Source organism: Catharus ustulatus, chromosome 25 (assembly GCF_009819885.2).
Source record: "Catharus ustulatus isolate bCatUst1 chromosome 25, bCatUst1.pri.v2, whole genome shotgun sequence".
Taxonomy (NCBI): domain Eukaryota; kingdom Metazoa; phylum Chordata; class Aves; order Passeriformes; family Turdidae; genus Catharus; species Catharus ustulatus.
Genome location: NC_046245.1, coordinates 6426621 through 6450802, shown reverse-complemented (window position 1 = coordinate 6450802; position 24182 = coordinate 6426621). Strand labels below are relative to the sequence as shown.

Here is a 24182-nt window from a genome sequence, read left to right as displayed (position 1 = left end):
GTGGCCATGATGAGGATTGCCCCAAAGTGCAGCAGGAAAAGCAGCTCAGACCACTGAGGTCTATCACCAAACCTGCCAAGGACTGTAGCTGAGATGATGCTGGGAGGCACAGGGACAGTTACTTGGGGGGTCCTGGGTGGTTGCTGTAACCTCTAACAGCCCAGGGAGCAGGTAGGCAACCCCTCAAGCTGAGCCTGTGCTGTGTCCTCTGGGATCAGAGCCTCAGGATGGAGACCACACCTGCACCCCCTCACCACCTCTTTATTTACAGACACAACACCACTGGGGGATGGAGATGGGAACTTCGTGATGTCTCAGCCCCCCTGGAACCCCCATTCCTGCAGCCAGGGTTCTGTGCAGTCACTGCAGCTCCTGGGGCTTGGCCTCCTCTCCCCCAAGCCTCTACTTCCAACGACTGCCCACCATGGTCTTCCCACGGGCACCCTTGGATCTGCAAGGGAAGAGGAAAAGCACGTGCAAAAGGGCATCAGCGACCACACAAGGAGGATGAGGTGGGTGCTGTCAGTCGTCCTGCAGCCTTTTCCCATTGAAAACTGCCCTGGGGGCCAAGGGTGTTCATTGGCCCCAGCTAAATCTTGGGACCTGAGTCAAAGTGCCTTTGGGAACAAGCTCATGCAGTTGTCAGGCAATTCTGATGACCCACCATTTCCTTCCCATGTTTTTCCCCCCCCAAGAATCATTCCAAGAAGAATTGCCAAGTTGCATCTGTGGCTGCAGAGGGATAAAAGCAGCTGCAGGATCCTTCAGGACCCATCCCATCACTCCCCTTAACCAGCACAGGGGAGCAGGCACTGCTTGGGCACCAGGCAGCACAGAGGAGGAGGAGGGTTGGGTGGGCAGTGGAAAGGCATTTCGGGATGCCAGTCCTTGGGATTGCCTCATCCCTGAGCCCTGCTGCTGCCCTGGGGTCCTGGTGTCCCTGCAACACACATGGAGTGGGACACACAGAGGACGTGTGCAGGGACACAGACACAGAGCACCTGTGAAGGGACACACAGAGCACCTGTGAAGGGACACACACATATAGAACACCTGTGCAAGGACACACAGAGCCCTCAGAAATGCATGTACTCACCCTTTGCTGCAGGATCACACCGTGGTGGGGGAGGAGAGAAGAGAGACTTGGTGTAAGCGGGTGGGAGATGCTGCCCCTGACACCTGGGGTGGGCTGAGCACCTCCCACATGAGGGGGAAGTGGGGTGGGATGTGAAAGCACCAGTGTGCTCCTGGGAGTGGGGTTTAAACACCCTCTTCCACCCTCCTATGAAGAGTTCCCCAGCCATGTGCAGGGAATGTGGGCACAGGGACAGGTTTCCCTGGCCTTATGGCCTGCACAAATCCCACAGCCCATGAGACTTCCCCTGCTAGACAAGCTGGGATCTCCAGCAGCTTCCTGAGATGCTGGGCAGAGCCCCTGCAGGGGTGGCTGGAGATTGGAAGGACCCCACAGGACACAAAGCTTCCCATGTAGAGGTAGGTTCTCCCTGGGGTCCACCCTCTGCTGAGGTCTCTGGGAAGGGGGAAGCTGTCTGGGGTGACAGTGGGAGCCCATGGAGCTCTGTCAGGGGCAGAAGGGCAGGAACCGAGGTCCCTGGGACAGACCTGCAGGTTCAGGAATGCCAGGCACCAGCAAGACCAGAGGCAGGAGGGGGAAAGGGAGGAGGGGGTTTAGGAAGGCAGATCCATAGGGAGGGAACTGGGGACCAGGGAGCTGGAAATAGAGGAGATGGAGGAGGGATGTGCAGCCACTTACACTTTCTGGTGGTCACTGATACGGTTTCGAAGGACATTGATCTGCAAGAAAAAATGGTGGGTGGTGAGGTCTGGCAAGAAAAAAACCTGCAGGTGGATGGTGAGGTCCGGCAAGATGACTCAGGCTCGGTACAAGGGCTGGGTAAAGATGCATCACTGCTCTCTTTTCCCCAGCAGTTTTTCTGTGGGGTTTAGAATTCCAGAATCCCAGGCTAGCTGGGGTTGGAAGGGACCTTAAAGCTCATCTTACTCCACCCCCTGCCATGGGCAAGGACACCTTCCACTGTCCCAGGCTGCTCAGAGCTCCATTCTGCCTGGCCTGTGATGTGTTTGCCCTGTGGTGGTGCCAGGTGCACGTCCCCAGGAGCTGGGAGATCACTTGCACACTCCAGCTCATCTCCTGGCTTGGGAGAAGGAGCAATCAGGAACACAGAGGGTGGACGAATCACAGAGGCTCTAGGGCTCACCTCATATTTCTGCCGCTTGAACTTCTCCTGCAGGTCAAATTTCTCAGCCTCCAGGTCATGTATGTTCTGCCACAGCTCCTTGGCCTTATCCCTGCAGGAAGAGCTGGCTGGGTACACTGGGGACAGTGCAGGGAAGGGCTGTGGCTCCCAGGGAGCTCAGTACAGGGGTGGGGCACTGATGCCAACCCCTCACCTGCTCCCTGGGATGGGGCTCTGGAGGCTCTCAGACAGGGATGGGTTATCCAGGCAGTGAATCCAGGACAAGAGCCAAGTGGGAGGTCAGTACATATGGGGACACACATCCCACCCGTGTGACCCTGGCTCCTCAGGACACACCTGTCCCACCTGTGGGACCCTGGCTCCCTCTCATGGCTGGTGCCATCAGCCACAGCCCGGCCACGGTGGCCCTGCACAGCCTCGAAGCCCATGTCCCCTGTAGGGTGTCACAGCCCATCTCCAGCTGTGCCATCCCCCTCAGCTGGCAGCCCCAGGGAGCAGTCCCCAGCCCAGGAGCTGGACCCAGCAGAGGGCTCCTCCCTGATCATCCCTCCTGCAGCCTGTGCTCACCTCAGCTTGTCCTCGCTGAGGTGGTCAATGTTCAGGGGCTTCCGTCGCTCACTGAGGATCTTCTTCTTCTTTTCCCGCTCCGTTTGCTTCTTTCCACCCTTTTTCTCTGACTGAGGAAACCATCAGTCCACTGGAGAGAAGGAAGTCTGCCCAGCCTTTTCTCTCCCCCATGCCCAGTTCTGCACCCAACACCCTTGGCTTTTGGGACTCCAGAAGCACATGGAGTCCTCAAGGACATTTTGGCAATAGTGAACAAGACGTCTTGTCCTAGTCCCCATCCCTGTCCCTGAGGCAATGTTGGAGCTGCACATCTGCAGAGCAGAGCTGAGCTCAGAGCAGCTCTGAGCTCACTTTGGCCCTGTAACCCCTGACCCAAGAGCAGTTCCCTGCCTTCTTCTCCCTGTAAACCCCACAGTGTCACCTGGGTGAGGTCAGCCCATGGCCGAGCCCTTCCCAGGAGCAGCAGTGGCTCCATCACAGCCCCCTTGGGAAGGGTCCCACCTTCTGCATGTAACCCCCAAAGTGCAGCATATTGGAGAACGCCTTCTTCTTCCGCGCCTCCTCCTCCGCCCTCTTCCGCGCCTCCTCTTCCTCCTTGCGAGCTCTTTCTTCCTGCCAGAGTCAGAAGCTAGTCAGCAGTGGATGGATGGACACACAGCTCGTGTGTCCCCAGACTCCCCAAGCCCATCCCAAGCTGCATTTCCAGAGTACACTCACAGCCATGCGGGCCTGGCGCTCCTTCTCCCGCTCACTGCGGATCCGCTGCTGCTCTGCCCGCTCCGCTCGCCGCTGCTCCTGCACAAAGAGGAGACCTTGGCTTGGACACCGCAGGGACTCTGCATTCTCTCTATTCCAAGGGACAGATCCCTGACCTCAAGAGCCCTGGGAGCCCCAAGGGAGCCTGGGGACAGTGACCCCAGGGAGAGGTGCATCCACATCAGGCACCACAGCAACACAGCAGCCACACCAGGGGAATCCCAGTGACCAGGGACAGGAAGGGAAGGGCTGGAGCTGTGCCAGGAGAGATTTAGGCTGGACATCAGGGAAAGGTTCTTCATCCAGAGACTGCTGGGCATTGCCCAGGCTCCCCAGGGAAAGGGCACGGCCCCGAGGCTGCCAGAGCTTGAGGAGTGTTTGGACAGTGCTGCCAGGGATGCACAGAGTGGGATTGTTGGTGGTTGGTTGATTGTTGGGTGTCTGTGCAGGGCAAGGGTTGGACTGGATGATCTTTGTGGGTCCCTTCCAGCTCAGGGAATTTTATGGTTGACAGGAACAGAGGTGCTCATAATGGCTCAAAAAAAATCTGGCTTAACCCTCAGGCTCTGTCCTGCAGGGTCAGGGATGTCCCAGGGATGTCCCAGGTCTGCCAGGACCGTGGTGAAGGGACAGTGGCTGAGTGCCCGCAGGGACAGGATGGCAAGAGCTGGAGAAGGGAAGGCTGAACACGTACAATCCTATCCTTGAGGGACAGGAGCTCCTCTTCCTCCTTCTTCCTGCTCTCAAAGTGGGCCTCGATGAGGGCCTGCAGCTCGTTCAGGTCCTTCTCCATGCGCTTGCGGTGAATGTCCTGCACCAGATACAAGCAGAGCCTCCAGTGGCTGCCAGACACTGCAGGGGAGCAGCAGGAGGGAAGCCCCCCCGGGGTGGGAACTGGGGCCACAACTTACGTCAAAATCCAGTCTCTCGCCGTCTGGGATCTTGGGAGGCACCAGGTTGGGCATGAAGACCCTGCAATGGAAGGGGAGCCGGGGCATGATGAGGCTGCAGCTGATCTGGGACAGCACATGCCTTTCACCATCCCACCCTCCCCTTTGAGCCCTGCACTCCCCAGAGATGCAGGGTGGGCATAGCTGGAGGACAGGGAGTGCAATGCACCCTGATGCAGCTGCCAGCTGGGCAGCCACAGAGGAAGACCTGTGGCATTCCCGGGAAACACTCCAAGGTGCCTGCATGGCTGGAATAACTCTGCAAGCTGCAGACAACATGGCCAGGGCCCTTTGCCAGGCCTCCTGAGCTGGCAGACACCCACTGCTGCCCCCAAAGGGCACCGTGTTCTGTGCTGGGACCTGGCAGAGGCAGCTGGATCCTCTCATCCCGCGGGGCTTGAGGGAGGGCAGGAGACGCTCAGCAGGGGCACAAAGGGATGAAGGGATGATGGCTGAGGGCAGATCTGCCTCCCACACTGCAGTATCTCAGGGGCCCAGGAGGATCCCCCAGGTTTCTGGCAATGGTTCACAGTCCTGCTCCCTTGGGCTCACTCACTGCCACTCCTGGAAATGTGCACCTCGTGTTCTGTATCCCAGGCTGGGGTGCTCACACACACACATACACACACATATTTTTGCCACCTGCAGGGTCACAGGACAGCTCAGCTTCTCCAAGGAACATACAAAATGCTTCAGAACTGCCTAAAGACCTCCTTCTTGGGGTCTCCTTCATGGTCCGTGTTTCGCTGTTTCTCTCCCTTTTTCTCTCCATGTCTCAGTCCCACCCTGTTTTCCATGCTCCTGCCCTGCCCTTTCTGGACCAGGCTCTGCCACATGAAGCCTCTGCTCTGGCACAGCTCAGACCTTGCCCCAAGGAAAACCCTGCCACACTTACTTGGGTTTTGGCTTCGATTCACCTGCAGGTCCCAGGAGCAGGATAGAAAGACAAGGTCAGTGTCACCAAGGGATTTCCTGTCACAACCTTGACCCAACCCTCCCCCTGAGCCGAGCCCTCCCTCTCTCCCAGCAGCAGGGGCTTCACAGGGACCATCTCCCAACAGTGAGGTGCCAGCCCTGTGCCAGAGGACACGTTGTGCCCTGGGCAGCAGCTGGTGGTGCTGCTGAGCAGAGCAGCACCTGGTACCCCCCAAATCACACAGAAGGAACTAGGGTGATACTTCACCTTCCCCAGGCTCCTGCTCTCGGTCTCCCTCTCCACCTGTGCAAAACACAATGCTTTGTGTCCCCGTGGCCAGTCCTGCCCGGGGACACTGTGGGGCAGCTGTCCCCCTCTCTTCCATGCTTGTCCCCACTTAAAACCCCAGCTTCATCCCTGCAGGGTAAACAGGGGGAGATCAAGTCCCTGAGGGACATCCCTCACTCACAGGGTGGCCAGGAGAGCCCCAGATCCTCTCCAGGAGGAATCCAGACAAGTTTTGCAGGACCTCAGGCTGGAAAAGTAGCAGTACCTCCCTCTCCTGCTGGATTTTGGGTGAATTTCTGCTCGAGGCAGCGCAAATCCATCCTTCCTGCTGCCCCCATCCTGCTGGGGGATGTGGCCAGGACAACTCTGCCCCACCATCATCCCTTTGGCAGCAAATAAATTCAGCACAAAACCCCATTACAAGGGCCCAGTGTCTCAAGAGACTGGGATCAGGACTGGAACAGCCAAACCCATCTCCCCTCTGCTTCCACTTTACCTTCTCCTGCTGCTTTTGCTTCATCTTCTTGTTCTGTTTAAAAGCAATGTGAGAACATGAGCACCCCTGGGTGAGGGCAGTCACATCCCCCAGAACAGAGGGGTCCCAGCACCCTGGCTCAGGGTCACAGCCAGGATCTGAGCCTGCCCCAGCTGCAGTGACAGCACAGGGTCACACACCATGCCCCAAAGCCACTAGTGGGCTCCTCTGATGATCAGACACATGAGAGCTCAATCCCAGCTCTGGAAACCCCCTCTAGGGCAATGAACCCCTTGGTGAAACAGGCTTGGCCCATTTTTGGCATTATTTCAGAGGGCTGGGCACAGCCACAGCAGCAAACACTATTGTCCTCATGCTTGTAGGGCCCAGAGAGAGCAGGGAAGGGCATCTCAGTTTGACACCCCCTTACTGTACACCAGATCTGGGGGATAGCTGCCCCTCTGTGCTGGTGTCCCCCTGTCACAGCCACGCTGGGACATCCCAGCCCCCACCTGGCACCCCTTGGAGCAGAGCATGGCCCAGCCAAGCCCAGGAGCTCCCTGGCACAGCCCCCCTCACCTTCTGCCTTGGTTTCTTGGGTCTCCTCCTCCTCTTCCTCTACCTGCTCTTCCTGGCCTGTGGAATAAGGGGCAGGGTGAGTCCAGCAGTGCTGTTCCCTGGCTCCCTACATCTCCTGCTTTGGGATAACTGTGGCACAGAGCTGGGAGAGACCCAGGGAAGCTGCAGGAAAGGCTCAGGAAGCAAAGGGCTCCTCTCCAACCTTACCCAAGGGCTGCTCTGTGCTCACCAGGAAAAAGCCCCCTAAAATTAATGAAATTGAAGGATTGATAAATCCCCTGACTTGTCCCTCATCCCCTCTGATGCTGCCATTCCCTCACACCCCAGGAAGAGAGGAGGGATTTCTATTGCTCTGCTCCAGCAGTGAACTCCAGGACTAGCTGAGGAGGTGCCTCTGGCACCTTCTCAATCACATTTGTGACATTGCTGGAGCCTTTTTCCACTGGAGGGAGCAGCGTCCCCACAGGATTCATCCACTGGAGCCAGAGTTATGCTGTGCCTGCTGGCCACAGCCAGACAGAAGAGAAGAAAAAGAAGACAGCAAAGACAGCAAACCATGGCTGGCAGATATAAGAGACAAGGCACAGACAGAGGATGGACACACAGCACAGCAGGGCATGGTTGGAGTGCAGGAAGAAGAGAGAGAAGTGGAAGAATGAAAGAAAACCATTCCCCAACCAAGGAGAGGCAGAACACATCAACCCACAACTTTTCCCAAGAGCAGAGAGAGGAAATAATGAAAGATGCAATAACTACCGTCATCTTCCTCAATCCATTCTTCCTCTTCTGAGCCAGGGAGGAAGGAAGGAATAAGCACAGGGATTAGTTGGGTGCTACAGAGTTTTTGCAAGCGTGAGATGAGGACTGGAGCAGTGCAGGGGCTTCCCACTGCAACTCTCTTTGCTTTTACACTCAGAGTGTTTTCCCTGGCAGTGCCCTGGAGCGCCCAGAAGCTCAGCCCAGCCCAGCCCAGCCCAGCCCAGTCCAGCCCAGCCCCCCAGCCCAGTCCAGCCCAGCCCCCGTGCTGGGGTTGTGTCTCCATTGGGCTGAGGCAGGTGGAAGTTTGAGTTTGGCATGACTGTCACACATTCAGCAGAGACTCCAGCTCCCGTTGGGACATTGGGATCACACCTCTGCCAACACCCATGTCCAGCACTGCCAGCCCTGGTTTGAGTCAAAGGATCACTGACAAAAGAGATCCTGAGAAAATTCAGACTGGTTTTGATCCTGCTGATGTTTCAGGTGCAGGCATTTCAAACATGGTCATATCTGCCTTTCCTGGACACGATTTGCCCATTGCAGCCCGGGAGCTGATCCCCAAAACCCCCAGCAAAACACTGAAGCCCCAGCATTTGGCTCTTGGTCCTTGCAGGTGCAACTCCTACCTTCCTCCACGCACTCCTCTTCACAGAGCACACAGGGCACAGACAGAGAAAAGGAGAAGAAGCCTCAGGTTAATGGAGTTGCTCTGATCAGTTATTGGCCTCAGGGCAGCTGCAGGTGCTCCATGTCTCCTCTTACCTTCCTGCTCCCTGCAAAGCACAACAGGAATTCACAGAGTCACACTGAGTTTCTGGAATGGGGCCCAGCAGTGAGGCTGAGGTGAATTTGGGATTTTCTTGAGGCTGGCTGCCCTTTCTAGGGGAGCAGCTAGGGCTGCTGGGTGGCTGCTGTGTGGGTGGCTGTCAGGTGGCATTGGGGACAGGGACAAGGCCCAGGTCACCCTGCATACTGTGGAGAGCAGGGGTTGAAGATCTGGACTGGCACTTTGACAGTGGTCAGGTCATCTCAGCATTTTGCAGCATGAGAAAATGAGTGATCTTGGCCTGTAATCCCAGAAAGGAACATCTCACATCCCACCTTTGCTAAGTCCTTCCCTGGCTGTGGGGGAGATGCACAGCCTGTTCCAGGGGCACAGATTGGTGACACACATCAGTCTGGTGTGGCACAGAAACATCAGAGGACTCAGGTCACCTTTCTGTGCAGGTGGATGAGAAGTGGAGCTGTGTTTGAACTCACCCCTATGACCCCACCCCCATCTCTCCAGGATGTGCCTCCTGGTCCAGCAGCCTCCATCAGCAGAAGCTGCTCTCAAATCTGGGCCTTGGAGATTGATGCTCTGGATTTGGCAGCAGGACCCCATCAGCAACAGATTGGTGGCCTCAGGTTTTCCCATCTCTGTCTCACAGATTTAGACTGCAGCATTTTTAACACAGAAACCATCCTTGTCCTGCCCATAGGGGTGGATACAGCTCCCAACACCAAATCCCACTACTGGGGTCAGGCACTGCCAAGGCAGAGGGGCACAGGCTGGGGGTCCGTGGTGGGTGCTGGGGTAACAACAAGAGCGCTTCCAAGCAATGCTGCAGTGGGAAAGTGGGAATAGGGAGAAAGAAAGGGGGTTAAAACCACCCCACTTACTGCTCATACTCCTCGGTGACCTCCTCCGTGTCTGACATCCCTGGTTCTCTGGCAGAGTTTGAGGCAGATTGGAAAAAGTGAGGGTTAGAAGTGAGATAAGGGCCAGCACAGCCTGTCCCTCAGCACCAGGACAGGGGCACAGAGATGCTGCCTCTCTCCAAAGCACTTGGAGTTTCCAGCTGTCCCCAGCCAGGTTGTGACAGCATTATCTCAGCAGAGATAAGGTGCCTGCTCCTCTCCTGTCCCAGGATCACAGCTTGCCCCAAATAGGAGGTAGGAGATTGGACACAGCCTCCTGTCACACTGATAACTCTGTCAGGAGCCACATCCAGGGCACTCAGCCCCCCTGGCCCAGCGCTCTCAGGGGCTGTGTTTGCTCAGGCAACAGGAAGATCACCCCACTGCAGTCTTCAGCTTGTTTTGCTTCCTGACTATTCTTAGCTCAGAGACAACTCCTTCTCTCAGATTTACAGCCCTGCACCAAGCACAGCACAATTCCTCAGCAAACCCTCTCAGCCCAGCCCTCCAAGCGCAGACCTGCTGGGAAAGGGGCAGCCTGGGTTCAGCAGGAGCATTTCTCCTCTGTTAGCTAAAAGGAATAATTTACAGCCTGGTTTAGTAATTTAGCCCTGGTTTTAGGGCTAAAACCTCTGCAGAAACAGCCTTTCATCTTCCAGCATATCTGTCTCCTTCCCAGCTGTGCTCAGGAGGACTTTGCTCATCATCTCACCCCATTTGACCTTCACCCAGCATTGCACTGTGAGATCTGCACCCACCAGCCCCATCCCTGGGCATCCTGGAGCAGCCCAGGGCCCCAGCCCCAAGCCCAGCCCAGCCCTGTCCCCTGCTCTGCCAGCCCTCAGCAGGGCTGAGATGCCACAGGACGACGCAAGGCAGCTCTGGAAATAACTTCCATGTGCTGAACCACCTGTTCCCAGAGCTGCAAGGCTTCTCTGCTCCTGCTGCCCAGAGTCTGGGAACAACTGCTCCTGGCTACATCTGTCAAGCATTTATTACCCAGGATGGGTAGGACAGGCTTCAGGAGTGCTTATTCAAGATGCTGGATCCAGGGTTGGAATGCTCAGGCATGGGAAAGAGGCATTCCAGGAGGGGAACCTTGGCATAACCATGGCTCCAGAGGGTCTCTAATCTCACTGTTACTCACAAGATGCTTTTTGCACATAAATAAAGGCAGAACTCAGCCCTCTCTGCCTTGGGGTCACCGCCTGCTCCTGCCATCACTGTTCCCTTTCCTGTGATGAGTCCAGGTCTTGGCTCTGAGCACCTCTTTCACCACCATCCCTGGGATCTCTGCTTCCCCATAAACATCTATTCCCACTTTTACCCCGGGCTCAGCATGGTGCTGATGCCCCAAGTTTGGCCAAATCATTGGTGTGGCTTCTGAGTAACCCAGGCTCCACACAATCATTTCATGACATGGGAGAAGATGATTCCCAGACCCAACAGTATGAAAGCCTCTTCCTACATCCTCATTGCCCTCCTCCCTCAGACACTGTGATATCCCACAGAGCTGAAGGAGAACCAACAAATCCGGCACTGTTAAAAGGGTACACCAGAGAAAAAGTGGCTCAAGGAATAATTCATGCATCCTCTGCACAGAAACACATCATTTTCATTAAAGCTTGGAAATATTGATTTGGTAGAATCAGGAGAACCCAGCAGATATTACAGAGATAAAGAGGAAATATTGCGTGACTACAAAAAATCTCCCAGAATTTGCTGTGTATTGAACAATCCAGATATTCCTCACATTCTTCAAAATCCCCCTATCCTTTAGCTCAGAGCTGGCTGCTCGCAGCTCTGGGGCTGAGTTAATCCTCTGCTTTCCTCCAGGCTGCCCAGACATGGAGCTCTCCTTTCCCATGGTTGCTCCAGGAATGGGTCATGTCCCTGCTCCAGTCCTGCTTGACAGGGTCAGGAGCATCCCATGACTAACCCATCCCCTGGGCTGCAAGAGAGCCAGGGCCAGGCTGGCCGTGGGCATCACATCCCTATTGTCCCCTGCAGACACACGGGGAACGGGGATCTGGGAGATCTCCCCTGAACCGGGGCAGCCAAAATTCATCTGAGCCACCTGGGCACCCAACAAGGTGCTTCAAGAGACAAATCGCAAATACAGCCCGCTGGAGAGGGTCCTGGTGTTTTATGCATGGGAATGCCTCCATGGAATAAAACACCCCTGGGAGAGCGGCCGGGGGCACCCTGAGCCCCGAGCCGATCCCCGGGTCTGGATCCAGCACACCCCACCCCGGGCGGGGCAGGCGCCGCCCCAGCCGTACCTGAGCGCCGGTGCTGCCGGGGAGCGCGGGGAGCCGCCGGGGTCTGGGAAAGGCTCTTTGGGCCAGGAGGCTTTAAGGGGGCTCCAGCGCCCACCCCGGGGCGGGCAGCGCCGCAGGAATGTGCCCGGCGCCCAGCGAGGAATGCAACACTTGTGAGCTGCTATTTCGGCAGCCGCGGCCCTGGCCCCCTCCGCCGCTCCCCCTTCCCCCCCAGGAGCCCATATAAGCCTAAGCTATTGTGTGGCCTCAAAGATTTGCTATTTTAAACCCTCCGGACCGAGATACGTGAGTGCCCGAGGGGCTGACACAAGCCAGCCCAGCTGTCACCGGGGCCGGGACGCTGATAAGGCAGCGCTGTCACCAGTGCAGGAGCAGACGCTGCCAGGCAGCTCCGGCCCGGCTTTCCCAGCCGCTGCTCCGAGCTCGGGATGCTGCAATGAGAAGGGAAAAGTCTGGTTTTAACCCCCCAGGACACATCTGATTCGGGGTTTTCCCTATTTTCTCCTTGTGGGGAGAAGGGAAGGGAACAGCTCCCAGTCCCAGACCAGCAGCAGGTGACCAGGAGTGTCTTAGAAAGAGCAACTTTTATTAGAAAAAGAAAAAAAAAAAGCACAGAGAAACCAAAGTTGTTTCCCAAGCCCAACAAGCAGAATCAGCTCCAGGGGCAGCAGCAGATTCCCACACTGAATTTCTCACCACAGTGGCTGCTCAAGGCACAACCCAACCCGCAAAAATGGCCCCAATAGGAGAATTTGAGCCCTTTATCCATGGCACCATAAAGCCACCCTAAAGACCTCGAGAAAGCATCCCCCATCCCTGCTGCAGGGAATGCAGCAGCCCAGGGAATGCAGGATCAGGGGCTGCACAGCAAAGGGCTCAGGAGGAAAGGCAAGAGGGAAATGGGGCCCAGCACAGGACACTCAGCTCCATGAAATCCTCCAGAAAGGGCTCTGGTCATCACCCCTCCCTGGATCACTGGAGGAAGGGTCACTGCTTGCAGGGGCAGGGGACGGCAGTGACAAGGACAACTCTGGTTCTGCTACCAGGGCCAAGTCCTCCCTTCTTCCATGAGACATCTCCGAGCACTCGTGTGACTTCACGAACATCAGCCTCTGGTTGGGTCACTCTGGCAGTGACAGCCTGGCAGGGGGTGACACCTGCCAGCCCCACCTGCCCCAGGCAGCAAGGACAACATGGTCCATGGATGTGCAGCTGGAACTCCCTTGGCCAGGCAGGTTCTCGCCCCACTGACATCTTCCAGCTGCTGTGTGGGGGATCCCCTTTGCCAGGGCAGTTCCGGGGCACAGGCAGAGATCAGGAACAGAACAGCAAAATGTGGTGGGCAAACAAGGCAGGAGTTTGCCTTCAGCATCTGTCGGGAGCCTGTAGGCCTGGACACCCCCAGACAGGCAGTGAGTGGGGGCTGGGGCCACAGGGAGACTCTTCCAGGCTTCTTCCTTCCCATCCCAGAAGTAGAAGACCCCATGACCTGGGCCGCACCCACACATGGCACAGGGGACTCGTGGCAGTGGCTGCTGGACGGTTGGGTAGGGCTGGGCTTTGATCTTCAGAGCAAACCAGTTTTTCCCAGATAATCTGATACCACAGCTGGTATTACTGCAACTGGAAAAGAAAGTGGGAACCACTGAGGCTGTGCCTGAGGCTGCAACTCCCCCAGATGCAGCTGCCTTAACCAGGACAGAGGCAATCCCCAGCAGGGGATGGGGCAAGCAGGAATCTCTAAATCCTGTCATAGGCCACTTCCCTTCACCTCCCAGACCAGTGTCCTTTCTCCCTTACAGATGCTTCCAGTTGTACCCTCCTGCTGACTCCCCAAAGTCAGAGGGTCCTGATGACCCCCACATCCCCTCTCCCCTCATGTTTTGGCTCTACCCCTGCCTCAGAGGATGCACTAGGTTTCAGAGTAGCTCCATAATTACCTTGGTGTCTCCAGAGGTGTCTCCAGGCTGCTTTATCCAGATGTCTCGCTTTGCCAGGCTGTTGATTCTCCGGATTTCCTGCAAACAGGAGAAGTGACAGGAGAAAGTTTTCCCCATGCATCGTGTGCAATTGCCTTGGTCTGACTGTATCCAAACCTTGAAGCACACATTGCCCAGGTAAGACCAGCCAGCTTTGGGATCCTGCCCTAGGAGACCCTCAAAGCCAAGTGCAGCTCCAGCCACAGAAGTGGAGCAGGTGCTATTAAAGGAGAACTGATCAAGGAGCTGCAGGCTTTTGCCAGGCGTGATCCCAGAAGCAAAGCCTTTGCTGGCACAGCTGCCTGGCACAGACACGTCTGGGCAGTGTTATCTCCCAGCCCAGCCTAGACTCAGCTTCCCTGACTGCAGGGCTGGGCTGAAGTTGTGCCTCCTGGGCCAGGTGACTGCCACGAGCAGTGGCCAAAGCCCTCTTTGCTGTGAGCAGTGAAACCTGCCCAGGACCTGCTAAGCCCCTCCTTTCCAAGAACACCAAACCATCCTGGGGCCAAAGGCTGTCTTATTCCTCTCTTGAACACGTCCAGGAAGTAGCCATGGTGGTCAAATTATGACCTCTGAGTCCCCTTGGTTGGGCTTTTGCACCCACAGCCACAAGACCCCCTAGTTTTGGGTGCTGGTTTCATGTGCAGATGTGGTGATCCACAGACCCCTCATGCACCAGGACCTCTCCAAGCACACACAGGTCTCCAAGCCCCTCAGAGCTGAAGGGCCGAGCACACAGCTCCTCTCCCACTGGCTTCCAGGCAGAGCTGCTCATCCAAACAGAGGAGATGGGATGGCAGAGATGGGATCATGCTGGGGTGGCAGGGTCAGGTACCCCTGCATGATCTGGGACATGCACCCAGCTGGCTCCTGCTCCCTCCTCAACCGACCAAGGGCTGGAATCAGCCATCTCGGGAATTTTGGGCTCACAGTCAGGACACAACAACAAGTAGAGCCCTGATATCTCATCATGGTGGCCCTGCAGCTCTGAGACCTCCAAATCTGGCTAAAATGCTCTCAAACCCTTTAATAGCTTCAGCCAAGGGTTCATCCACCCTTCAACCCTGCCCTGAGGTGCAGCACCATGTCCTGTGAGACTGCCTGGTCTCAGGGCTCTCACTTGAGGTTGACACAAGCTGGTACCTTGCTGCTTTCCTCCTTGGCAGGCTCCTGAGCTCGGCTGATCCACAGATTAATGCGGGATGTCACCGATCCTGGGATCTTCAGGTTGTCCTGTGGCACAGAGAGGGACACCAGGGTTACAGCAGCAGTCCTCCCTCTGCACGAATGTAACCCGGCCCAGACTGCAGGGCACGGGGAGACAGAGCGGAGCTGCAGCAGGCAGAGCCCAGCCCACACGCTGGCTCCATCCCAGCTCCTCAAATTCCAGCGCTCGGCAGGAACCCACACCGTGCCGGGACATTTCCTGTGCCCAAACGTAGCCCTGGTACTCAGCTCGCACCAGTCCCTGCAGCAGCCTGCCAGGCTGAGCCTGGTATACGAAGAGGGGAAGATTTGCCCACAGCCGGTGCCCGCCCCAGCCCAGGAGCCGCTCGGAGGTCCCCGCTCAGCGCAGCCCCTGCCTCACCTTCCTGAGAGCCGCCGGCTCCGCCTTGCTGGGAGCGCTTCCCTCGAAGAAGTTGCGCTTGCTCGCCACCCCCTCCGAGGAGAGCAGGCGACTCTTCTGGACGGACACGGAGGATTTCACTCCCTCCGAGCGCTGGGAGAGAGAGGGGTGTTAGCAGGGCTGTGCTGCACCCCAGGGGGTGAAAAGCGAAGTCCAGCTTCTGGCCCTAAGCCCTTTGGGGACTGGTCCCCCTATGCCCATCAGCAGCTCACAGCCTTGTGCACTGCTTCCCCCAATGGACCACAGCATCCCCAGACCCCCTCCAAGGGTCCCTGCTCCTAAAACCCTGAGGCCAATCCCTTTTCCTGCCTGGGACCATCTCCTTCATCCCCATCAGCTCTGGTACGTGCTGCAGCTCAGGCCCTGCCCTCCCCACTAGGCTCCAGGCTACCCCTCTGTGTCTCCCCACGCATCCCTCCCACCCCTGCCTGGCTCTGCCAAGGGCCTTTGGTACCTGCACAGCCGAGTTGTACTTTTCCAACTTCTCCCCAATGGTGCTATTGCTGCCTGGGATCCTCAGACTCGCACTGGTGAAGAAGAGGGAAGAGTTGAAACCAGGCCCCTCAGTATCTCCTGGGACTCAGCCCATGGTCTGGGGGAGCTGCACTTGGCAGGAGAAGGCCCTGTCCCACCCAGGCACTCCTGCATCTATCTGCCAGGTGAACCAAGCAGTCCATTCCCTGCTGGTGACCAGGATCTCTGGGTATCACCACCTTTCCAGGGCCACACTGAACACTGAAATATCTTAGAGCTCCTCAGCCTGCCCTGGGTTCAGCTCTGCCAGCTCTGAACAGCATTGTCCCCAGTGTCAATGTGGCTCTGCCTAGAGCATGCACCTGCCCACAGAGGGGTGGAGGATCCCTTGATCTGGTCATCAAAGCCAGGTTAGGTTGCTCATGGACATGTTTCGATGTCCCCATGAATTGGGCCTCTGCAGACACAAGCATCAACCTGGAACTACATGACTCAGGAGACAGTGGGGGCTTGCTGGGAGATACTGGAGCAACCTTGTAGAGTGGAGAATGTTACTGCCCATGGCAGGGGTTGGAATGAGGTCCCTTGGAACCCAAACCATTCTGTGATTCCAGGATGTAATTCAGATGCAAGCTGCACATTGGACATTGTCCTGTCCCCTGCCAAGCATTGCTGCCCGCCCAGTCCAGCACTCTGGGGACCAATGTCCAGCACATCTGTGCCAGGCCTGTCAGGCCCCATCACCTCCTCCTTTAAAAACAAAGAATGGCAATTCCTGCCCAGCAGGACCAAAGCAACATGATGAGAAGTACTGACCTCCTTGTGAGAGGGCTTTGGCTCTCTTTCTGCTTTCTGGAGATGATCTGGAAGACACAAGGAGAGGAGATCCACAGCGAACTTTGGTTATCCAAGATAAGCATGGGAGACACTATCTCACTGATCTCCCCCAGGAAAGTTCCATTTGTACCCACACCAGAGCTTATCTCCTATCTCAAAGCTCCCCAGGCTATAGACACTTTATGGTGATAACAGTTATATTCCCAATAAAGCCTCATGGAAGTCAATCAAGTGTAGCTAGTCAGCCCTGACTCACTGCAGTGATGATCGTGATTTGTTCTTGGTTTTCCCAGACTCTTCTTTATTCCAGAGATCTCTTTTGAAATCAAATATATTCTCAGACTGCTACATGGGATGAGAGGGAGGATGGATGTTATTTTTATCCCATGCTTTTACATAAGACTGGAAAGGCTGGAAGGTGGATGGTAATTCCTGTAGCTCTGAAAATTCTGAGGACAATGAGCTCCCTGTTTTCTTATCACTTCCCATGAGTTTTCGGGCCAGCACAAGGTGGATGAACTGGACATGTTCATCCTCACATGCCTTCAGTCAGACACAGAGTAGGAAAAGAGCAGGAAGAGGGAAGCAGGACTGCAGTGTCCAGACCAAGGGTAAATTTTAAAAAGACCTCTGGGAGCAGGCTCTGTTCACATAATCCAGAAACCGAAGCAATCCTTCCTTCCACCCATCCTCCACTGCCTCAATGGAATCCTTCCCCATCTGCTTTAGCTCTTACCCGAAAGGAGACGGTTCTTGGGCTGGCCCGTCGGATGGAGCTGCTGAAGGTGACGTGAGTTGGAGAAGGGTCTGGCTCTTCTGCAGGCTCATCTTGGGGAGGGGACAGCTGGATTACCTGCTGTGAGGGGTTCCTGGACGGCTGCTGAGGAAAAAGGAGACCTTAGATGCATCCCTGCAGAGAAGACTGAGGTGCAGGAGCTGAGCAGTCAGGGTGGGAACCGGGCTGGAGGCCAGAGTTCGAGATCAAAATCCTCCAAACCTTTCCTGCCTCAGCTGAACACACGAAGTCCCAAACAGCCCTTCAGTGTCACCATGATGGCAATCAGAGGGACTTGCTGGAGAAGGTGATCAGAACAGCACAGACCAGGGAGGGGAAGGAGGTGGTGTCCTGTCCACCACCTCGTGGTTTGCAGCTCTCAGAAAAACATTCTCCAAAATCCTTCAGGTCCCATTCACCTCCTGGTACATTTGGGCCGTCCCTCTTTCTGGTCCTCCCAGCACCCAGGACCTCTCTCCCTAAGGTCTGATGTCCCATGCATTCCTGCTCACCTGCTGCTCTGGAGATGAGGTCACCGCCGAGGTTTTCTCTTCTGTGCTGCGGTTTCCCACCCTGGTGAGGATCTTCACCTCCCGGAGCCGGCAGCTCCCCACCTCTGGCGGCTCCTTCGCCTCCTTCCTCTGCTCCCCCCGAGGAGTCCACACTCCTTGGTCTTTGTCCTGGAGCCGTGCCCTCACCACCACTTTCCTCTCAGAGGCTGGCTCCAGGTTCTCGTCTCCTGGCGGATCCCCTCTGCCCTTGGCCGCCTCCTCAGCCCGCTCCACAGCCCGGCTGCTCTCCTGCCTCCCACAGGGCTGTGGCCCTCTCTCTGGGCAGCTTTCTCCCACCCCTGCCTCCTTCTGCTCCTTCTCCTGCCTCAGCTTTTCAGACACGGGTGGGAGGCACCTCGTCCTTCTCCCTTCTTGTGTCTTCAGCACCTCTGAGAGCTTTCGCTCCTCCCCATCCTCCGGAGACTGCGGCTTCACCAGGGATGGAGGTCTAGGGACAGGAACAACATGGGATGACAACCTTAGCATCTGCGGCTAGAGGGATGGATTTCATGCTGCAAGTGAGGCAAAAGGCTCTGGGGAGGAACATAAAAATCCCACCAATATCCTGGAGTCCTCCCTGCAGACCAGAGCTTGCAGCCACTCTCATCCCCATCACCCCAGCTCAGCTGTCTGAGAAAAAGTTTATTAAAATTCTATTTTTTCCTTTTTATGGTAGAGATGAAGCATTTCTGCAGCCTTTTCCCAGGACACCAGCACCCACCAAGTCCTCTACCAAGGAGATCCAGGCTCAGAGCACTGTGCTAGATAAGAAGTGTGGTGGTGACTCTTCCACCCACAGTCCCAACACGACCTGTGAAAAGCTGTTTTCCCTCCTTTCCCCGGGCAAGCAGGCACAAGGTCTGGGAAGAAGGACACCTGGCAGGCTGTGTCTGCACACTCCCAGTACTGGGAAGGAGATGGGATAACATTTGCCCTCCTCCCAAATTGCAGTCACCACATGGCCAGCCTGTCAGCACCAGGGAAGAGGAACTTGTCCTTCCCACCTGGTTTATTTTAGTCATGTCCAGCCCCTATCCAACCCAAGCATCCTAACGCCATCCCATCTGAAGCACAGAAACACCTCTGGAGTGGGAGTCTCACTGTGGGCACAAACCACCTAAATACTGGACACTTCCAGGATCAGTTTAGAGAGTGGGCAGCCTGGTCCCAGAGCACCTCCAAATCCCAGCTCCCTGCAGCCAGGGACTTTGGAAGCACCACTGGAAAACCCTTGGGTCAGATCCCCACTTCAGCAAAGGTCCCACAGCGTCACTGTGAGGTTCAGAGGGGCAGCACAGCCAGCCAGCTCTGCCTGCTCTGCTCTCCTGTCCTCCAGAGCCGGGCACCCCTTGCCTGCTGCAGATCCCACCTGAGCTCGGCCCTGGCACCAGCCCTCCCCCAGCACTCCTGCTCCTGTGCCATGGGGAGCCCACCTCAGACATCTCCGCCTTGTGCTCCTCCTGGGGAGCCCATCCCTCCTCCCAAGGGCTGTTGACTGGAGCACAGCTCTTCCCACAACTGAGCCCTCCCTCAGCCAGGAGCCATTCCCACCGACCACAGCAGCAGGTGCCAGGGCTTGGTGTCAGGAGCAAGGCCAATGCCAGAAGGACCCCACAGACCTGCTGGAAGCTGGGCTGGTGTCTTTGACAGGGCTGGCAGGTTCCTCCTCCGTGGATGTGGACGACAGCAGGTTCCGGTGCCTTCGCCGGCGCTCTCTTTGCTGCTCTTCCTCATCCTCCAGCGTCCTCTGCCTGGCCAGGCTGTTTGGGAGCAAACACAAGGACTTGGGAAGGCTGTGAGCTGCAAGGGCACCCTGAAGCTCTGGTGCCAGACAAGAAAGGACCTGCTACACCCTGGGCAAGGCCAAGGGGCTGACAAAAGTCATCTTGCTGGAGGAGAGTGATGCCAGCACGAGCCAAGTGTCCCAAAGTGCTCTCACTCCACGCAGCTGATGGAGGCCAGTCTCAAAGCAAGCACTTGACTTCCCAACTCCTATTTTCTCCTGGTGGAGGGAGCACTCATTTCAAAGGAATCCCTATATTAAGCACACCCTCCAGGGAAAGAATATTGGACATGTAACTCAGCCAGACCAGGACCCTTGAGCTACCACACAGACCTCAACCACACAAACTGGAAGGGTAGCCACTCTGGCAGAAGATTTCAGGCCAAAACCAAGTAGGGGTGATGGCAATTTAATTTTATAGAGCAAAAAGCCTCAGATGCAAAAGTATCAGAGGCTGGAGGCAACTGCTCAGAGGCTCTGCCTTGGGATGGGGCTGGCAGGGCTCCTCTTCCCCCCGCACGTGCCTGGACTAGGAATTGTTTATAATCACAGACTGAGCCAAAAAGACAATGTTTGGAATCATCTCTGAGCATTTTATTTTGCACAAGCCAAATGTAGGTTGTTGGGGGTTATTTTGGGGTGTTTTTTTGTTGTTGTCGTTGTTGTTTTGGGGGTTTTTTGGTTTTTTTTTTTTTTTAATGTGTTTTGTTTGTTTTTTTGTTTTTTTTTTTTTTTTAATAGAACACCACTCAGACTAAAAAGTTGTCTGGAAAACAGCAGCTCTGCCATCCTTTCTCTGTGCCAAACCTGCCCACCCTCTGTGCCGGTGCATGAACTGTGTTGGAAAATATTTTTATTGGCTGGATGGAGCTTTTCAGAGCCAGGTTCATCTTCCCCAACACAAGCCCTCAATCAGCCACAAACACTGCAGGGAACCCCATGGAGGTCCCAGCACCCCAACAGAGCCTCCCTGTACAGGGTCCATACCAGGACCTCATCTCAGCTCCGTCCAGCGTCACCCAGGCTCAGGCTTTGCCATGAATTTGACTTTTGGTGAAAGTCAGCGGGGCAGGGCCGCGTTAGAGCGAGCGCGGCCGCGGGGACTCGCGGCAGGTTCCGAGTTACTGAGTAATCACAGCCGGTCATAAATTAATCCGCTTTACCCCCCGCCAGCATTTGCGGCTTCTGTTCTTCCTGCTCGGGGCAGCGGAGCGCGACGGGGGCACAGGACCCGGCTGAGAGCTCAGGGCTGGGGACAGGGACACAGCCGGGCTGTGTTGCCCTTCCCTCCCGCTGATCCCACAGCCGAACAGCCCCAACAGCAGTCGGACCCACGGCCGGGCAGCTCCAGGCGCTCTCCGATGCCACACTTGGTACCGGGAGAGACGGGGTGGCGAAGGCTGGGATGTGCCCAGAGAGCATCCCCAAGTGGGACAGCCCCGCTCCGTGCCCGTGTTCGCACAGCCCCGGCTGTGTTTGCACAGCCCCGGCGCTTTCCCTGCACGCACATTCCCAACCGGCAGGTCCCGGGTGGGGAGGACACAGATCCCGGTGCCTCTGCACTCCTTCCCTCAAGCAGTGACAGCACAGAGCACTAATGCCAGGCTAAATCCTCATGACGCCCGGGTACTTCTTTGCTCTTACACGGACAGTCTCCTTCGAAGTGAAAATGGCATTTCCCTGCCTTGAATTACCGTGGTTCCTTCTGAGGCAGCACAAAACCTGGCACTATCCACAGGCAGCTCCTCGTTATTTGTAATTAAGTGATCCACCCATCAGGTATGGATTTGCTCTGCCAATCTTTCCCTCTTCTTTTCAAAGAAGTATTTATTTTTCACTGTTTTACCTTTTGTAACTTAAAGAGATAAGTAAAAAACTTTGGCGAGTGTCCCTGCCTTGTGCTCTCCTGCCCTGTCAATGATTAGTGCAGAGATTTCTGACATTTCTGTTGTTTCAGTGCTGCCTCGTCTCAGGCGAGCTCAGGAAATGCCTTCCGGGGTTGTGAAGCACACGGGGAGCAGGACCCAGCTGGGTTCAGGGCTGGGCTGGTGTTGGGGTAGGTCCATGGCTCAGAGATGGATTTGGACAAGGCTGGAATGGCCTCTGGATCTGTCCCACCCATAGCAGAGGCAGCTGAGAGCTGGTGGCCTCTGAGCAGTGGGGTCTCAACTAAAATAATGAAGTTTTACACAGTGAGTGTGGTGAGGCCCTGGCACAGGGTGCCCAGAGAAGCTGTGGCTGCCCCTGGATCCCTGGCAGTGTCCAAGGCCAGGTTGGACGAGACTTAAGGTCCTTCCCACCCAAACCATTCTGGATTCTGTGAACTCTCCGTTCTTACACTCAGTACTGAGATTTGCAATTAAGTCTTGGAGACGTAATATTCACTTGGACCAGGATTCCTGCTCTGATTTGTGAGACAGTGTGGCTCTGTTTGAGTTTCCATCACTGCTCCTGCACAGCCGAGGCTGGCAGGGCTCTCCTGGGGTCTGCAGGGGGTCAGGGTTGATCCCACCTTGCTCCAACCTCGTTCGAATCCCTGACCCACCCCAGTATGCCCAGGAGTCTCCCCTGCTCTGGATCACTCTTTGGGAAGGTCGAGGGAGCAGGCGGTGCTGCGGGGATTGCTCAGGCATCGCTCAGTCACTGCCGCTGAATCAGGGCTTGCTCAGCACACTGCAGCTTCGGCAGGGCAGGGCAGAGCAGGACACACACCCAGGGGCTGCATGGGGGGAGTGGAAACGCCCCCAGCCAGCTCAGAGCAAAGAAACGTAAAACAGACCCAAAATGTATCCAGCATGGGGCAAGAATGCTTATCCAGGTAATTCTCCTGTCCTTGGCTCAGCTTCCCCAGGCAGCAGAAACAAAAACGCTTCTGGTCTTGCCCAGCCACCAGAAACTCCAGCAGCGCCGGGCTCTCCGTGGGTGAGCATTCACCTCTGCAAACAACAAATGCCACTCCCAGGGCAGCTGCCCCCTCTTTCCATCCTCCCCGAGCCCCTTCGGCCACCAGCAGCCCAGCCTCACCCCTCCCTGGTGAAAAGGGTCAAGCATTAATACACAGCACTTACCTGGAGAGATCGGACCAGTTCCTTCTGCTGAAGGACATTCCTGCTTCCTGGGAGTTTCAGAGAGCCCCCAGAACCTGAGCAGACATCCAGGCCAAGGTGCCGTGGGAGCCTCGGGGATCAGCGCTGCCCGGACACTGCTCCCCGAGAAGGGAGGGACGAACTCCCTGCAAGGTTATTTCCCTGTGCACCTTTACCCTGCCTGCCACCCGCTCCCCTCCAGCTGCATCACATGGTTCCTTATCTACCTGACACAGGCAGGGCTGTGATTTGTGTGCCAGCGGCGCGGGGCGAGAGCCGCCCTGCCCAGCAGTGCCACGCAAACCCAGAGCCCTCCCCGCTGCCAGGCTCCGAGCCGGGACCCGCGGCTCGGGCCATCCACGTCTCCCAGGGTTTCAGAGACAACTCCCTGCGGAGAACCTGTTCTACCAGCCACAATCCACCAGTCAACAACTCCTGCAGCCCGGCGGAGGAGGTGAATTACCCCGGGCTGAGTGGGAGGAGGTTGGCTCCCGAGGATCCAAAACAGTCATTAAAACACCTCCGGCTGGGCGCAGTCCAGCCCTTTCCAAAGAGCTTGGGAGGGTCCCCTGCTCTTCCAGCCCTTTCTAGATGTCTCAGATGGAGCTGTCAAGGTCTCCCCATTCATGAGCTTTGCTGCAGCAGTGAGGACTCACAGAGTCTCGGGGGAGGGGGCTGGAGCATGAGGGGATCCAATTTTTGTGTGCCCGGTGCCAGAGGGGAGCTGTGTGCCCAGACTCATCCCGCACCTGGACCCAGCCCATCAAACCCATCCCCCCCCCCTCTGGCTGTGCTCTGAGACCCCCAGCCTGCAGGGAAACCCCTCCTGCCAAGGGCAGGTGTGAAGCCACGGGGACACTGCCTTTAGTGGGGTAATGGGGATTGTCTTGGGGGTGGATGGGGGGCCCAGGCACAGCAGAGCCTGATCCCAACCCGGATCCTTCCACAACATTGCCATAACCCCAGTGCTCCCACTGCTGTGGCCCTATTCCCTGCAGGAAATGTCAGCCAGGACCCCTTGAGTACAACCTCTACTCCCAGTGGGATCCATCCCTGCACCAGCCCAAGGAACTGGTTGGGAGGCTGAGCTGGCCCTGCATGCCTCCAGCCCACAGGGGCGTGCCATGACCTGAGCAATGATTTTAATCAAAGGTTCCTGATTAAAATCCCATTTCTAGGAGATAGCCCTGTCAAACAAGCCACCTGCACCAAGCAGGGCTCTTCTTTCTTCTTGCAGTAATCGCTCGTCTTTCAAGTGTTTTCATATATACAGAGAATTCAGTTAGTTGTGGCATAAGGGAAAAAAAATTACTTAAATAACCTTGCAAGCATCCTGCTAATTGCTGACAGACTATATATAGCAGTCCAGCATGAGCAGCTCCTCTAGAGCAATAAAAGCTCTGTGATTAATGCACAGCAAGCACGGTGCTCACAAAACTCATTGCCAAAGGATAGCACTGGAGCACAGGACTTAGCAGGGTTTTCCAAAGGATTAGACTGAACGTGGCAGTGAAAGAACACCCCTAGCTAGGATCTACACAGCAAAGGAATATAAAACCTCCCAGTCTGCAATTCCTC

The 24182-nt window shown here is 56.2% G+C and overlaps 2 protein-coding genes across 3 annotated transcripts; both read right to left on the bottom strand.

The window, feature by feature from the left end:
* Positions 1 to 402: 402 nt before the first annotated feature.
* On the bottom strand, positions 403 to 9230 carry TNNT2 (troponin T2, cardiac type). Of its 2 annotated transcripts, XM_033080196.1 has the most exons (17): positions 9193 to 9230; positions 8293 to 8303; positions 8157 to 8174; positions 7528 to 7557; positions 6772 to 6828; positions 6214 to 6246; positions 5697 to 5732; positions 5409 to 5430; positions 4475 to 4535; positions 4258 to 4374; positions 3525 to 3602; positions 3309 to 3419; positions 2808 to 2917; positions 2241 to 2331; positions 1775 to 1815; positions 1097 to 1102; positions 403 to 451 (listed from the first exon to the last, which is right to left on the bottom strand). In XM_033080196.1, the coding sequence occupies exons 1-17, from the start codon at positions 9228 to 9230 to the stop codon at positions 403 to 405; spliced, it is 909 nt and encodes a 302-aa protein (XP_032936087.1). The 2 variants fall into 2 exon arrangements, with proteins under 2 accessions (XP_032936087.1, XP_032936088.1); XM_033080197.1 differs by lacking the exon at positions 7528 to 7557.
* A 3617-nt stretch (positions 9231 to 12847) lies between these two features.
* Positions 12848 to 22639, bottom strand: LAD1 (ladinin 1). The gene is made up of 10 exons (XM_033080397.1): positions 22587 to 22639; positions 19355 to 19495; positions 17697 to 18183; positions 17146 to 17289; positions 16389 to 16435; positions 15553 to 15625; positions 15060 to 15191; positions 14615 to 14704; positions 13433 to 13510; positions 12848 to 13115 (listed from the first exon to the last, which is right to left on the bottom strand). The coding sequence occupies exons 1-10, from the start codon at positions 22622 to 22624 to the stop codon at positions 13107 to 13109; spliced, it is 1239 nt and encodes a 412-aa protein (XP_032936288.1). The 5' UTR covers positions 22625 to 22639; the 3' UTR covers positions 12848 to 13106.
* Positions 22640 to 24182: the final 1543 nt, after the last annotated feature.